We start from the raw sequence: 15,694 nt of genomic DNA, 5'->3' as shown, positions 1-15,694 counted from the left end.
TTATCCCAATAAAGGTTATCGTCGCATGCCTGACTCGCTAAGCCGTCGGATTATGTAAATATTGTTGATGGATGGCTGAATATTACGGTTTTGTGACTTTGATAAAATAATATAAAATAATTGCGTGGAGAAAGAGAATTTTGCTTCGGTCGACGTTACGATTTTTGATGGTTTGGTACAGAATCATCGTAGAAACTTCTGGTTTGCGTCGCTACCTTCTCTAGAGACAGCTTGTATTAGACAAGGTCAGAGGTCAAGTTGATGATTTCGTAAGTACCAGTCTATGACTGCTTGTTTTTTTGGTTTGCAATTTTGTCACTTTCAAAAATGCAAAATTTGAGGATATCTCACACTTCTTTCTTTCAACTATAGGTGTTACGGCTCAGAAGCCTTAATAACTGCTCGAAACTCAAGTTATCATTGTCTTTCCTCCAGAAGGCAGAAGTTTTTCTGATGTTCCTTTCTTTCTTTCCTTACTTCCAATAAGCATTTAGAGTACACCTTACCTCATGCAGTCTTGAAAAAAAGCACATGGGAAGGGTATTTTAAACTCTTGCTTTGCATATCCGAGCACGATCTACCTTTCCTATGATCTGCAATTTTGCCTGAATCTTGATATCCCCATTCACAAATGACAAATTTGATTGGTGGAGATGTTGTTAATTGGTGTAATATTTTGTCCAAGTACTGCGAAACTGGAGGTTTTTGGAAGGGCCAACAAGGCGATTTGTGTTCTGCAGTGTTCAAGTCCATAATTCAATTGAGATAATATGAAGGTTTTAAAGGCTGGAGAAAAAACAAACAAAACACGCAGTCATAGACTGGTACTTACGAAATCGTCAACTTGACCTCTGACCTTGGCTAATAAAAGCTGTCTCGAGAGAAGGTAGCGACGCAAACCAGAAGTTTCTACGATGATTCTGTACCAAACCATCAAAAATCGAATGTTTGACCTCACTGTAACCCTGACCTTAGACCGATTTTGACCAAAATCTAATCAGCACTAGCCATCACCCTCGTGAATCACGTGGTTTAATTTGGCATTGGTAGCTTCTTCCGTTCTCGAGTTTTCGTGCCTACAAACAAACAAACACACACACAAACAAACAAACACACAAACAGATGACGGAAGTCATCAATATACTTACGAAATCTAAGGATTTCGTAAATAAGAAGCAGTCATAGATTGGTACTTACGAAATCGTCAACTTGACCTCTGACCTTGTCCAATAAAAAGCTGTCTCTGGAGAAGGTAGCGACGCAAACCAGAAGTTTCTACGATGATTCTGTACCAAACCATCAAAAATCGAATGTTTGACCTCACTGTGACCTTGACCTTTGACCGATTTTGACCAAAATCTAATCAGCACTAGCCATCACCCTCCTGAATCACGTGGTGTAATTTGATATTGGTAGCTTCTTCCTTTCTCGAGTTATCATTTTTTGGATGTTTGACCTCACTGTGACCTTGACCTTTGACCGATTTTGATCAAAATCTAATCCGCGCTAGCCATCACCCTCCTGAATCACGTGGTTTAATTTGGCAATGGTAGCTTCTTCCGTTCTCGAGTTATGCTGCCTACAAACAAACACACAAACACACACAGAAACAAACACACACACACGAACACACAAACAAACAAACACACAAACAAACAAACACACAAACAGATGACGGAAGTCATCAATTTACTTACAAAATCTAAAGATTTCGTAAGTAGCAAACAGAGGAAGGAAGTGATCAATATACTTTCGAAATCTTCAGATTTCGTAAGTAACAAACAAACAGACAGACAAACAAGAATATGACGTCGTGCAGGGCACGATACTTTCAAAGTCCATAAAACAAATTTGACCTCAAAAATATTTGTTGGTTGGATTCACTGAGCATATACGCAACTCCTCTTCAAATTTCAAGTGAATCGGAAGAAAATTGACAATTTTAGAAACTCGGTCTATGTTGACCTTTTGGTCCATGTTGACCTCAAAAATAATTGACGGTTGAATTCAGTGACCTGAAATATAAATCCTCTTCAAATTTCAAGTCAATCAGATGAAAATTGAGGATTTTAGAAATACCACCTTAGTTGTTGACCTTGGGCCGATGTCCTTTTGGTCCATGTTGATCTCACAAATAATTGGCTCGTTGAAATCAATGTCTTGTTCTGTAACTTCTCTTCAAATTTCAAGTCAATGGGATGAAAATTGAGGATTTCAGAAATCCCACCTAAGTTGTTGACCTTTGGCCTATGTTGACCTTTTGACCTCAAAAACAATAGATTTCTTCCTTTTGACAAACTATCTCTCCCAGGTGGTGAAGTTTTGTGAAGATCGGTATTAAATTATGACATGCAGGCGCCTGATTGACAGACAAACAGACAGAATAACAAGCAGTCATAGACTGGTACTTACGAAATCGTCAACTTGACCTCTGACCTTGTCTAATAACAGCTATCTCTAGAGAAGGTAGTGACGCAAACCAGAAGTTTATACGATGATTCTGTACCAAACCATCAAAAATCGAATGTTTGACCTCACTGTGACCTTGACCTTTGACCGATTTTGGCCAAAATCTAATCAGCGCTAGCCATCGCCCTCCTGGATCACGTGGTGTAATTTGACATTGGTAGCTTCCTTCCTTTCTCGAGTTATAACTTTTTTTTGGATATTTGACCTCACTGTGACCTTGACCTTTGACCGATTTTTACCAAAACTTAATCAGCGCAAGCCATCACCCTCCTGAATCACGTGGTGTAATTTGACATTGGTAGCTTCTTCCGTTCTCGAGTTATCGTGCCTACAAACAAACACACAAACACACAAACAGAGGACGGAAGTCATCAATATACTTACGAAATATTTAGATATCATAAGTAACAAGCAGTCATAGAGTGGTACTTACGAAATCGTCAACTTGACCTCTGACCTTGTCTAATAAAAGCTGTCTCTGGAGAAGGTAGCAACGCAAACCAGAAGTTTCTACTATGATTCTGTACCAAACCATCAAAAATCGAATGGTTGACCTGACTGTGACCTTGACCTTTGACCGATTTTGACCAAAATCTAATCAGCACTAGCCATCACCATCCTGAATCACGTGGTGTAATTTGACATTGTTTGTTTGTAGGCACGATAACTCCAGAACGGAAGAAGCTACCATACACACACACAAACACACACACAAACAAACAAACACACAAACAGATGACCGAAGTCATCAATATACTTACGAAATCAATAAACATTTTTTGGAGATTTATACACATTCTTTTACACAACATTATTTAACACATCAAATTAGTTATTTGTTCCTGTTGTTTGTGTCCTTTATGACGTCCCTTTTCACAGTAAGTTTCCTGTTTGGCATGATTTTCTATTTTTTTGGCCTGCCAGACAAGCAGACCGACTGAAAATTTTTACTCACCCCTCTCTGTGCATGTGCAATCAGGACAAGATTCCGTTCAATTTGCCAAACAAAGTCAAAGTACTGTTAAGCTGCAGGTTCATGTTCCAATTCAGGTTCCGATTCATGTTGTGCAGTATTTTTGGTACATAATCAAGGTTCGTGGAAGAGCTACAACACAAAACGGATCAGGATGCAACATAACAAAAATAACATCAGCAGGAGAAGGGGGGAACACCAACAGCAGGTTGGAGGGAGAAAGTAGATGGAGATGGACAAACAAGTGATGCAGATAATGATGAGGGATGGGGAGAAAGCAAAGGGTGGACAAATGGATACAGATACAAAATTTGGGGAGGGGTGGGGTGGATTAACTGGTGTGGAAAAGATGATGGTTTTGGATGGGGGATGATTTGAGATGGTGCGAACAGCTGTCTTAAAATCTTGAGAGAAGAATGCAATTGAAGAGTATGGAGGTTGGTTCCACAGCAGGAAAAGAAAGAGGAACAAATGATTGGAGGTGAGCAGTGGTTCTGGATTTTGGCAGCTTTACTAGGATGGGGGGTTGCTGGTGGACCACATGCATCCTGCAGATACTTGAGGGGAACAAAGCATGGAGAGGGCAGAGGGTGCAAGACCAGAAAGGAGGTGGAAAAAGACAGACAGATCACTGACCCTTTCGGCAATGGCAAAGTGACAGGCTCAAAGACTCAGCTTCATCAATGGAGATTCCATTGGTTTCCACAGTGTCAAGCTGAGCAAGGTGTGATGCAGGACCGCCAGCCTAGTGGGGAGAGCAGTATTCCATCAGGCTGCAAATGAAAGCCTTGTAGGTGGATAGGAGCTCAGGTGTCTCAAGGAAGGACATTGCACAACAGAGGATGCCGAGCCATCATCTAGCTTTGGAGGTCAACTTTGAAATGTGGCCTGCTCAAAAGAGATCATGGTTGAAAGTGAGACCCAATAAATTTAGTGACTGAACTTCTTTGAGAGGGTTGCTGAGAATGTAGATGGGATGGTTTGCAGTATGTTCCTGAGAGAATGAGAGTGAGAGAATGAGAGTGAGAGAATGATAAAGTGAGAGAATGAGAGAGTGAGAGAGTGAGAGAGTGAGATAAATAAATAGATAGATTTCTCACACCTTACCAAAAATCTCAAACTGGTCAAACACTTGGGATATTTATTTTAACGCTGAGAAGAGAGGGAAGAGGGTGTTGCCTGTCTATGTGAAGGGTGGTGGATGTCACGGCAGATGGTGGAGTTATCAGCAAATAGATAAGGAGGATATTCCAGAGAGTCAGAAAGATCATTAACATTAGGAATACAAGGGGGCCTAGAACCCGTAGAACACTGCTTTGGGGCATCACAGCCTTGACATGGAGACAAAATGAAAGGATTCTGTTCAGAGCCATACATTGGCTACGAGAGTAAAGGAACTCAGTAACCCAAGAGTGGAGTTGGCCTTGGACGCCAGAGGCAGACACTTTGAATATCAATGTGTGATGCCAGACTGTATAAAATGCTCAAGATATGTCCAGAGAGATGGTCCAGATCTTATGTCTGAGATGGAGGGCCTCCATCCATTGTTGGGAGAGTACAAGCAGCAAGAGAGATTTGTTAGAGAGAGTTTGCAGTATGTTCGAGGGAGAGGGAGAGGGAGAGGGAGATGGATATGGAGATGGAGATGGAGATGGAGATGGAGATGGAGATGGAGATAAATAAATAGTTGTCTGTCTAATTCAATTTAAATAGTTTGAAGTGAAGCAAAAATCTTTAAAAAATTGTTTCTGTCCATGGTCGAGTGACCTGGTCTGAAACAAAATTGATGATATGAGATAAGGTCGTGGAAAAAAAGGACGGACTTTATGTCAACTGCGATGATGGATTCCCTGACCTTGCTGATGATCGGAAGCAAGCTGACTGCCTTGGGGCACCTTGTTACCCTCGCCGAAGGAGATGGTATTTCATTTGGGTGTTTATTTGTCTGCACAAAAACTTTTCAGTCAGGTCAGGTTCGATCTGTGACCTGCTACAGGTACCATGTAAACCTGTACTAACCTGTTCCATGGTCGGGTTGTCGGCGACTAAACCGTCTCCCCCACCAGGTTTTGTGGTGAGGGGGGTGTTTGGATATGGACACCCAGCAGGATTAAAAACAAAACCTGTCAAAGGGCGGAGGAGCTCCTTGTGAGCCAACGGCCATCCATATCTAGTGCCCAACTGTGTCTGCAGACGTCCTCCTGCAGTTGGGTTACTTCTTATTAGGAGGTTGGTGGCAGGATTTGCACTCCAGCCACCGTAAAACCCTTCATTCCGCAAAACGTAAAAACGCAAAAAAATCTGAAAACCCACTCCGTGGGAGTACCTCCTGTGCAGCTTCCCTTCGCAGGGCAGCTCACCGGATGACGGGATTGGGGCAAAGCCTTCGGGACCCCCAATCTTTGATCGGAGGGAAACCACGGGGCAACATCCCTGGGTCAGATTGCGGGAGAGTGTGTCGGAGTGGTGCTGAGGTGTCGTCCACCAGACGGCGGTCTCCTTGGGTTAACCTGAGGCGGTCCCTTCGGGTGGGTGCCTGGAATGTCCTATCCCTAAGAGAGGATGATCACCTGTCTCTGTTATCATCTGAGCTCAAGCGTTTGGACATCGGGATTGCAGCTCTCTCTGAGGTTCGGAGACCGGATTGCGGCGAGATAATGGTGGGTGGTTACACCTACTATTGGTCTGGTCACTCTGATGGTTACCATACCCAAGGAGTTGCTGTAGCTGTGTCCAATAAGCTGACCCCAATGATAATTCAGGTAACACCGGTCAACGAGCGTATTATGAGATTAAGGATTCGTCACTCCTTAGGTGTCATTTCCCTGGTCTCTGTTTATGCTCCGACTGAGGCGAGTGATCTCACCGTGAAGGATGCATTCCACGCCACACTCGAGTCTGTGGTTGATTAGTGCCCCAGACGAGATACACTTCTAGTCTTGGGGGATTTCAATGCATCGACTGGAACTGATAGGGATGGTTATGAGGTGTGTGTTGGTCCCCATGGGTCATGAACTATGAACCAGAATAGCACTAAGTTCCTTGACTTTGCAAGAAGTCACGGACTTAGGGTGGCTGGTTCATGGTTTCATCGCCCACAAGCTCATCGCTGGACTTGGTATTCCAACGCTGGCGGTGTGGCAAAGGAGATTGACCATGTCCTCATTGACGGTCGTTGGAGGCTGATCCAGAACTGCAGGGTCTACCGGAGTGCTCAGTTCCTCAATACTGACCACAGGCTTGTTGTAGCAACTCTAAAGCTGCACCTTAAATCCTGGAGAATGGTACCATCCCAGCCTTGGCTGGATGTTGCCAAGCTCAGGGATGAGAGAGTAGCTGAGGAGTTTGCGAACAGGCTGAGTGGACACTTGGGGGGTCTGGGTGCTTTGGGGGGTCCTGAAGAGTTGTGGAGCGCCTTCAAGACCACCGTCCTTGATGTTGCCGGTGGATGTCTTGGAACTCACCGCAGGGCAAAGAAGAATTTTGTCTCTCGAGGGACACTGGATACCATTGACCAGAGTCGCAGGGCCAGGCTGAATGGCAGAGCTGAGCTGTTCAGGGAGCTGAGGCGTAAAACTGTACGTGCACTGAGGGTGGACAAGGAGGCCTATGTGCGAGGAATCTGTGAGGGGGTAGAGCATCACCTGTGGACAGGTGATTCTCGTCCCGCTTACAGGGGAATTCGCGCATTATGTTCATCCAAGCCCATCCCTCGGAGCACTGCAGTTCGAGCAGAGAGTGGTCGGCTCTTGACAGAGGAGTCTGAAGTGAAGGCCCGCTGGGCCGGTTACTTTGAGCGGTTGTACCAGGCTGATCCCCCAGCTGTCGAGTTGGACGTCAAGGGTGTTACAATCCCTGTTGCTGACCCTCAAATCAACTGTGGTCCACCTTCGCTTGTGGAAACACGGGCTGCGGTGAACCAGTTGAAACAGGGCAAAGCTCCAGGGATCTGTGGCATCCATGCCGAACTTCTCAAGGCTGGTGGAAATGCTGCACTCGTGTCGTTGCATGCAGTTTTGTGCTCTGCCTGGAACACAGGCATCATCCCAACTGACTGGAAGAGGGGCCTTGTTGTCCCTCTCTGGAAAGGGAAGGGTGATCGCCAAGACTGCAACAAATACCGAGGGGTGACGCTGCTCTCAGTGCCGGGAAAGGTCTTTGCTCGGATAATTCTTGATAGGGTTCGCCACCATCTGCTTGAGCACCAGCGTCCAGAGCAGTCAGGCTTTACACCAAAGAGGTCAACGATTGACCGTATCCTTGCACTTCGTGTCCTCACCGAACGCAGACGAGAGTTTCGGCAGGGGCTGCTTGCAGCCTATGTTGATCTCTGTAAAGCGTTCGATTCAGTAAATCGGGATGTCCTCTGGAGGATTCTTGGTCTTCGTGGGGTGCCACCAAAACTGATCGATCTGATGTCTGAACTCTACTCTGGTACTGAGAGTGCTGTGAAGTGTGGTGGTACCACCTCTGACTTATTTCCAGTTGTTACTGGAGTTCGTCAGGGATGTGTACTTGCCCCCACACTTTTCAGCACTTGTATGAACTGGATTTTAGGGAGGATGTCGGAGACATCAAGTTGTGGTGCATCGTTTGGGAATGTCAAGATCTCGGACCTTGATTTTGCAGACGATGCAGTCATCTTTGCGGAGACTTTAGACATCCTTTTGGGGGCCCTCGAGGTACTGAATGAGGAGTCGGAGCCGCTGGGATTACGGGTTTCTTGGGTCAAAACTAAGATCCAGGCTTTCGGTGACATCTTGGATGCTGCTGTCCTGTCTGTGTCTGTTTGTGGTGAGGATGTTGAGGTCGTGGAGAGATTCACTTACCTTGGCAGTGATATTCATGTCTCTGCTGGCTGCGAGTCAGAGGTCAATAGACGTCTGGGTCGGGCCTGGGGAGTCATGGATTCACTGGATCATGGGGTGTGGCGCTGCCGGTACCTGTGCGGGAGGACGAAAGTCCGAGTCTTCAGGTCCTTGATACTTTCAGTCTTGCTCTATGGGTGCGAGACTTGGACTCTGACCAAGGATCTGAGACGGAGACTTAATTCCTTTGGTACCAGGTCTCTTCGGAGAATCCTTGGCTATCGCTGGTCGGATTTTGTATCCAACGAGCGGTTGCTGAGAGAGACTCGGATGAGATTTGTTACCTGCATAGTCCGTGAGCGTCAGTTGCGGCTGTATGGACATGTGGCTCGTTTTCCTGACGCTGATCCTGCTTACCAGATTCTCTCAGCGAGGGAGTCTCATGAGTGGAGGAGGCCAGTGGGCCGACCACGTGCCTCATGGTTGCAGCAGGTTGACCATCATCTCAAGGAGATGGGGATGGGCCTGGCATCTGCCTGGGGGATGGCCAGACGGAGGCCCCTGGAGTACCGGCGGAAAGTGGACGCAGCGACGCGCTGTTCTGGCACATGCTCCCATACCTGACCTGACCTGACAAAAACTTTAGGGTTTTTCTCCGCAACCGCTTGGCGGATTGAGCCAAAATTTTCACAATAGGAGGGACTACTCATGTAGAATGTTTTATTGATAATTATGATGTCAAAGGTCACATGGTGTGGTAGCCATGTTGGAAAAATTTGGACTTCTGTTCTCTGAAACCACACCAAGGACAAAATTGAAACTTGGCACATAGCAAGTACTCCTCATGGGGAATAAGTGTGATTTTTTCATCACATCATCGGTACCTTCATTATGACATCATAATTGCAAATGTAGAACGCTATATCTTTTTTGTTTGTTTGTTTGTTTTGTATACATTGTCGAGGCTCATATGAGAGCTAACACACAACGCACAGCAAGGGGGGCATGAGACAAGAGGGGCGGGAGTGGGGAGGACAAAACAGAGGGGAACAGAGACATTAGATCTGTGGAAGGGAGAGGATGGGGCAGGGAACATGGGGTATACAAGATGGACATTACAGAGACTTTCAGGAAGGAAAGCAGGGAAGTTGAAGGAGGTGGGTTTGGGGTGGATTAACGGGGGTAGAAAAGATTGAGGTTTTGAATGAGGGAAGATAAGAGGTGGTGGTGAACAGGTGTTTTAAAGGCCTGGAGGGAAAAATGGGATTTCAGAGAATGTGGGAGTTTATTCCAAAGGTGGGGAAAAAGAGGAATGAAAAAGTGAAGGTGAGCAGTGATTTGTGATTTTGGTAGTTTTACCAGAAGGGGGATGTTCGCGGACCTTGAGCAGCCTATGGAAATATGGGGGGGGGACATATCGCAGACAAAGCAGGGAGGGCGAGACCAGAGAGGAGACGGAAAAGGACAGAACGACCACCGACTTGCCTGCGGTGAGAGTGAGAGGCCCAAAGACAGCCTCATCACAGGAGATACCAATGATGCTATATGATCAGTACTCAAAATTTTAAAGGTCATCTCGGGATAAAATCGTGCACAGAAAAAAAAAATTGATGGCGTCATCGGTCATGTGACTCGGCAGCCATATTGTTTTTGTGTTTTTCTAAACCGTCAAAATTGTTCTTCTCTGAAGTGGCTGAACAGATCGAGAAGCTTTACATGTATAACCGCCTATCCATGAGGAAAAAAAACAAGGTTCACACATATGATGTCATAGGTCACATGGTTTGGCAGCCATATTGGATTTACTCTAAAACCTATAAAAATCTCCATAACGGCGAGACAGATCGAGGGGAAACTTCACACAAATGTTCCCCAAGCCTTGGGGATACTAGGGTATTCATGAATAATTGATGTCACAAGGTCTGGCAGCCATGTTGGACTAAGCGAAAATCTTTAAAAAATTACTTCTCTTTAACCACTTAATCAATCGTGAAATTTCACAATTATGACCAAGTAGCGATGGGGGAATTAAATATAAGTTTAAATTTCAACCTCATCAGGCACATGTTCTGGCAGCCAGAATAATAAAATTTTTTGATCTGCGTTCTTTCAAATTTCTTTTATTGTTTTTTATTTTTTTGAATGAGGCTCCCTTGACTGTGCATGGATGAGTTTGAGGGTGGAGGAGTAGCAGCTGAAATGTGAATCCTATCCAGGTTCCTCCTGATGACTTCATCTTTGCTTTTTGCTTGTTCGGGTTCCTTCCGATTACTCCAATGCAAGACTGTACCTATTTAGTCTTCCATTTGATTTGAATTTAATTCATTTTAATACCATTCTAAATTCAGTTGAATAATAATAATAATAAACGTCATGGGTCAGGGTCAAGTGTCTGATCAAAGCGGGGTTGCATCAAAGCGGGACGTCTTGGTATCCAGTCATCACTGCCAGCAGTTATAAAGTGGCAGTTCTCGTTATGTCTCTTAATTAATTACGTACCACCAGTACACAAACACCACACAAACAACACACAAAACAAGTCCTGGTGAGGGTCTGCAATCTCTGATTGCTCTTTTTCTTGTTTATGTGATGCGGTGATGTTGGCTGATTTCCAAGCAGATGGAAGACAACCTCGATTTCCAAGCAGATGGAAGATGATGGAGTTAAAAGGGCAGAGAGAGGATGGGCAAGAATAGCACAGCAAGTTTTTAGGACATGTGAGCTGATTCTGTCCAGTCCAGTTGCAGATTCTGAGTCGAGGGTTGCCACAAACTTCCCCACCTTCCAAGGTGTAAAAGAAACAGAATCCAGGAGTAGTTGTGTGTGACTTGGATTATAATGTGAACTTGGATTTTTATCACTTTGGATCCATGAAGGGGCATCTGGGTTGCATTGTTTCAAGTTGAAGAGATATGAAAATCTAAAATAGCTGTGTGCCTGCCCTTAAAATTTATGTTTCCAGCATGAAGGCATGATGACACCATTGTGAAAATGTGTTCATCATGGGTGAATATCTTGAAGAATACTGGAAGATTAACTTCATTACTTTCAAACTTTAAGAACAAAAGTGCATGATAGCCTTCAATCATAATACGAATAAGTGGTCCCATTTAATGAGTAGTAGGATGACTAATAACGTATGAAAATGGCTCGAAGGTACACCAAACTCAGTGACACTGTGATTACCATATCTGCTCTGAAGTACAGTAATTCCTCACGTAACGCTTTCATTCTACGCAATTTCATTAATAAGCGGATGATGAATTTAGGACCATTTTTCATATAGCATGCAAATTTTCGTTATTACGCGGCTGCAGGCAAATCACTTGGCTGTCACTCTGTGCCAACTGAACTAGTCCGAGATGGTCTGTGGGATGCTGGGCATGCTGCGCAGGCTCATGCCAAACATGCAGCGACGTAAGGGTTCTTTGACAGCCATCTAAGTGTGCATGCACATCAAATTTATCTGCTAAACTTATCGCGTAATACAGTATCTTATGCATCCTTCGACACTATGACTGGCAAGGTTGAAATTAAAAGTAAGAAACAAAGGAAAGCTGTTTCGTTAAAGGTGAAATTAAAGGTGATCGAGCGATATGAGCAGTGGACATTGGCCGAGCGCTTGGACTTACCAAATCCACTTTATGAATGATTCGCACAAATGCTTATAGAGTCAAAGCGAGTGCTCAGAATGTTACGCCATCAACTGCAGCGATAGTGAGTCATTCACGATCCGGCATCATGGAGAATGCTTGCTTGATGGAGGAACCCCTCAATAACTCCACACAATTACCCCTCATCCTCCACCATCACCACAAGCAACAACATTTAACATATCAGATTAGTGAAATTTTGTTATATTTTATTTAAATGCAAAAGTGACTCATTCTCTTGGTCCTCCTCATTCACCCATGTCTTGACACACAACCTCCACATATTACATAGTTTCTTTTGGGAAAATTACTTTCGTTTTATGCGCTTTCAGCTAATGTGGTAAATTCTCGGAATGCAACTACCATGTTAAACAAGGAACACCCACATATCAATCTCTGGCTATATTGTTCCAAAGACTTCATGTTAAATGTGCCACTTCCATAGTTGAGGCTCAACATTTAGAGGATAGAGCATCAATAAACCCTGTGGGTTGACATCTCTTGGTGGAGGAATGGGAAGGGTATGGGTTTCTCCTTAATTGCCCCACTGACTGTGGAGAGAAAGGCAATGCCACTAGATAGCACTAATGAGTGCTCTGGCAATTTACTTGCCCCAAGGTATACGGCTATGTTGTCTCATGTTAAAGGTCAAATCCTGTATTGTCTGGTACCTCTGTCTGCATGCGCATGGGTGATTTGTATGTGATAGCTCTTCCATGAGACTTAGACCCCATAGAAAGAAAGAAAAATAATAAAAGTAAGCAATATCCTTGCCCTGACAACAATCATTCTCTATACTTCTCACTACTTCATATTTGTCCCAACACTCTGGGTCCATCTTTCATCGAAAATCATCCGAGTTTCTAGCCGAGTCCTTACTTGGCACCTGTCCCTTTTGGAAGCCATTTATTGTAAAATCTGCAAGGTCTGAAGCTCTGGGTGCTGGTGCAAAGTGCAGAGCAAATTCTCGGAAAGCCCCCCGTCTCTGCTCCATCTCGTTCAGCCATCCTGACAGCCATCACATTCACACAGAGGAAATAAATGATGAACAATACTCATTGCATACGTAAGCACAAAATGATAGTGGATTCGTGAACAGGAATAAGCAGCTGAGACACTAAACATAAATACACTGAAGTCAGCAGAATAATCAGATGATTAAATGTATTTGTAATGAAAGATTTCTTCAGTGTTTATGCCTTGTACTGAGAAAAACAGTTCATTTTTGATGCAAAATCAAAGTTTTAAAAGTGTGCACAATCATTGTCAATTGAAGCAAGACATGTACAGGGTGTTTCAAAAAGATTGATACAACTTTGACTTCCTGCCATTTCTTTGTTTTTTGACCTATACCGTTTTCCTTTCCCAGATTTGGTGGTGTTATTGTGGGATTTGTTCCCTGGGAATTATAGCTCTGTAGCTCAACGTTGCCATTGACAGTGAAGCAGAAGACAGTTGGCGTATCCTCATGAAGGAACTGAAGCTTTTCCCATACATCATCTATATTAGGCATATACCGAGTCAAGATGACACGAGAAGGAGACTTGATATGTGCAATTGGCTAAGTGACAGGATGGAGCGGGACACAAACTGGATCAACCTGATCTGGTTCAGTGATGAAGCCCATTTCCACTTGAATGGTGCCATCAACAACCACAACAACATTTTCTGGGGGGCAGAACCACCTGAGGAGATCACTGAGAGGTATCTGAAAGGGCCCAAGGTCACATGCTTCTGCGCATTCAATGCCAGATTGGAAACGCTAGGGCCTTACTGGTTTGAGAATGACAACAGCAAGATGGCGATGATTAAGGGTGAGCACGACCGGGCCGTTCTCCAGAAGTTCCATAATGATCTAGCCCAAAAGATCACCCCAAACTAGCTCAACATGACCTGGTTTAAGCAGGATGGTGCACCCCCGCATACAGCTGGTGACACCACCACTTTCCTGTGGCAGCTCTTCAGAAACCACCTCATTGCCTTGGGTACCGCTAATGATTAGGCACCCCATAGCCCAGACTTGAACCCTCTGGACTACTGGTTCTGAGGGGCTGCCAAGGGCTCTGTCTACACCCACCGACCACCCTGCCACACTGGATGATCTGAAGCAGGACGTGTCAGACTATCCCCCAGGCAGTGCCACATGAGACCTCTACGAAAGTTGGATGGACTTTTGAGTCAGGATCAATGCCTGTCAACCGTGGAGGGGCAAACATCGAGAACATAAATTACAAGGGTTTTGCATCAATGCCAATTTCAGACCTTGGGCTCTCACTAACTCCAGCAGTGACTTACTGCAACAACAATCAGTGATAGAAAATACCATGTCATAAGCTTTCAAGAAATGTTTGCTTCACGTTCCTGAGGTTTCTGTTTCTTTGTAAATAAACGTTTAAAGTTGCATCACTCTCTTTGAAACACCCTGTATGTATTGTACCAAGTTATCTTATGTTGCTTTCAAGAAAAAAAAATACCATTTTTGTAAAAGTGATTTGAAAAATGCACTGTGCTTAAGTTTCACCACACCTGTCCTGCAGACTAACAAGACTCCATAGAGCCCCTGTTCTTGGTCCTTGTGCAGGTCCACGTGAGAGTAATAGGGATGAGTAAGGCATGGTGGGTCCTGGTCTGAAGGAGCAACTTCTAATGGAATCTTCCAGGTGTATGTATAGTTTCGGCCAGGGAGGACAGCATCATCTCTTCGTTCATCTGATGGGGTACCATCAGCATAGCTTGCTCCTAGATAAGATAAATGATACAAAAATAATCAAGAAGGAGAATGACAATGACATTCAAGGATCAACTGTAAATAAGGCCTTGGTGCTGGTAACTTAGCCAGTGGAATGAGGTAATTTTGTTTAAAGAATAATAATAATAATAATTTTAAAAAAGGATTTTAGCAATGAGAAGTTGATAAGTGAGTGCTGATTGGAGTTGGAATCAAGGTGTGCTGATATTTTAATCATTAGAACTTCGTCAAAACAAAAACAAGCAGTCATAGACTGGTACTTACGAAATCGTAAACTTGACCTCTGACCTTGTCTAATAAAAGTTGTCTCGAGAGAAGGTCGCGATGCAAACCAGAAGTTTCTACGATGATTCTGCACCAAACCATCAAAATCGAATGTTTTGGATGTTTGACATCACTGTGACCTTGACCTTTGACCGATTTTGACCAAACACTAATCAGCACGAGCCATCGCCCTCCTGAATCACGTGGTGTAATTTGACATTGGTAGCTTCTTCCATTCTCGAGTTAACATGCCTACAAACACACACACACACACACACACACACACACACACACACACACACACACACACACACACAAACACACACACACACAAACACACACACACACACACGCACACGCACACACACAAACAAACAAGCAGTCGTAGACTGGTACTTACGAAATCGTCAACTTGACCTCTGACCTTGTCTAATAAAAGCTGTCTCCAGAGAAGGTAGCGACGCAAACCAGAAGTTTCTACGATGAATCTGTACCAAACCATCAAAAATCGAATGTTTGACCTCACTGTGACCTTGACCTTTGACCGATTTTGACCAAAATCTAATCAGCGCGAGCCATCCCCCTCCTGAATCACATGGTGTAATTTGACATTGGTAGTTTCTTCCGTTCTCAAGTTATCTGTACCAAACCATCAAAAATCGAATGTTTGACCTCACTGTGACCTTGACCTTTGACAGATTTTGACCAAAATATAATCAGCGCTCGCCATCACCCTCCTGAATCACGTGGTGTAATTTGACATTGGTAGCTTGTTCCG

At 44.2% G+C, this 15,694-nt stretch overlaps 1 protein-coding gene across 3 annotated transcripts in view; it reads right to left on the bottom strand.

The window, feature by feature from the left end:
• The window catches only part of LOC147031243 (venom prothrombin activator pseutarin-C non-catalytic subunit-like), a 460,275-nt gene that overhangs the window by 378,938 nt on the left and 65,643 nt on the right, over positions 1-15,694 (bottom strand). For all 3 annotated transcript variants that reach the window (XM_085860320.1, XM_085860315.1, XM_085860319.1), the window contains 2 exons: positions 14,430-14,642; positions 12,783-12,911 (listed from right to left, as the gene is read on the bottom strand). In XM_085860320.1, coding sequence (XP_085716446.1) covers positions 12,783-12,911; positions 14,430-14,642 — 342 coding nt within the window. The remainder of the gene's footprint in view (positions 1-12,782; positions 12,912-14,429; positions 14,643-15,694) is intronic.

The sequence above is a fragment of the Eptatretus burgeri genome, chromosome 2, assembly GCF_056783735.1.
Source record: "Eptatretus burgeri isolate ZD-2024b chromosome 2, Ebu_testis_v1, whole genome shotgun sequence".
Lineage (NCBI taxonomy): Eukaryota > Metazoa > Chordata > Myxini > Myxiniformes > Myxinidae > Eptatretus > Eptatretus burgeri.
The sequence above is the reverse complement of the archived record's forward strand: the minus strand, read 5'-3'. Positions and strand labels throughout refer to the sequence as shown.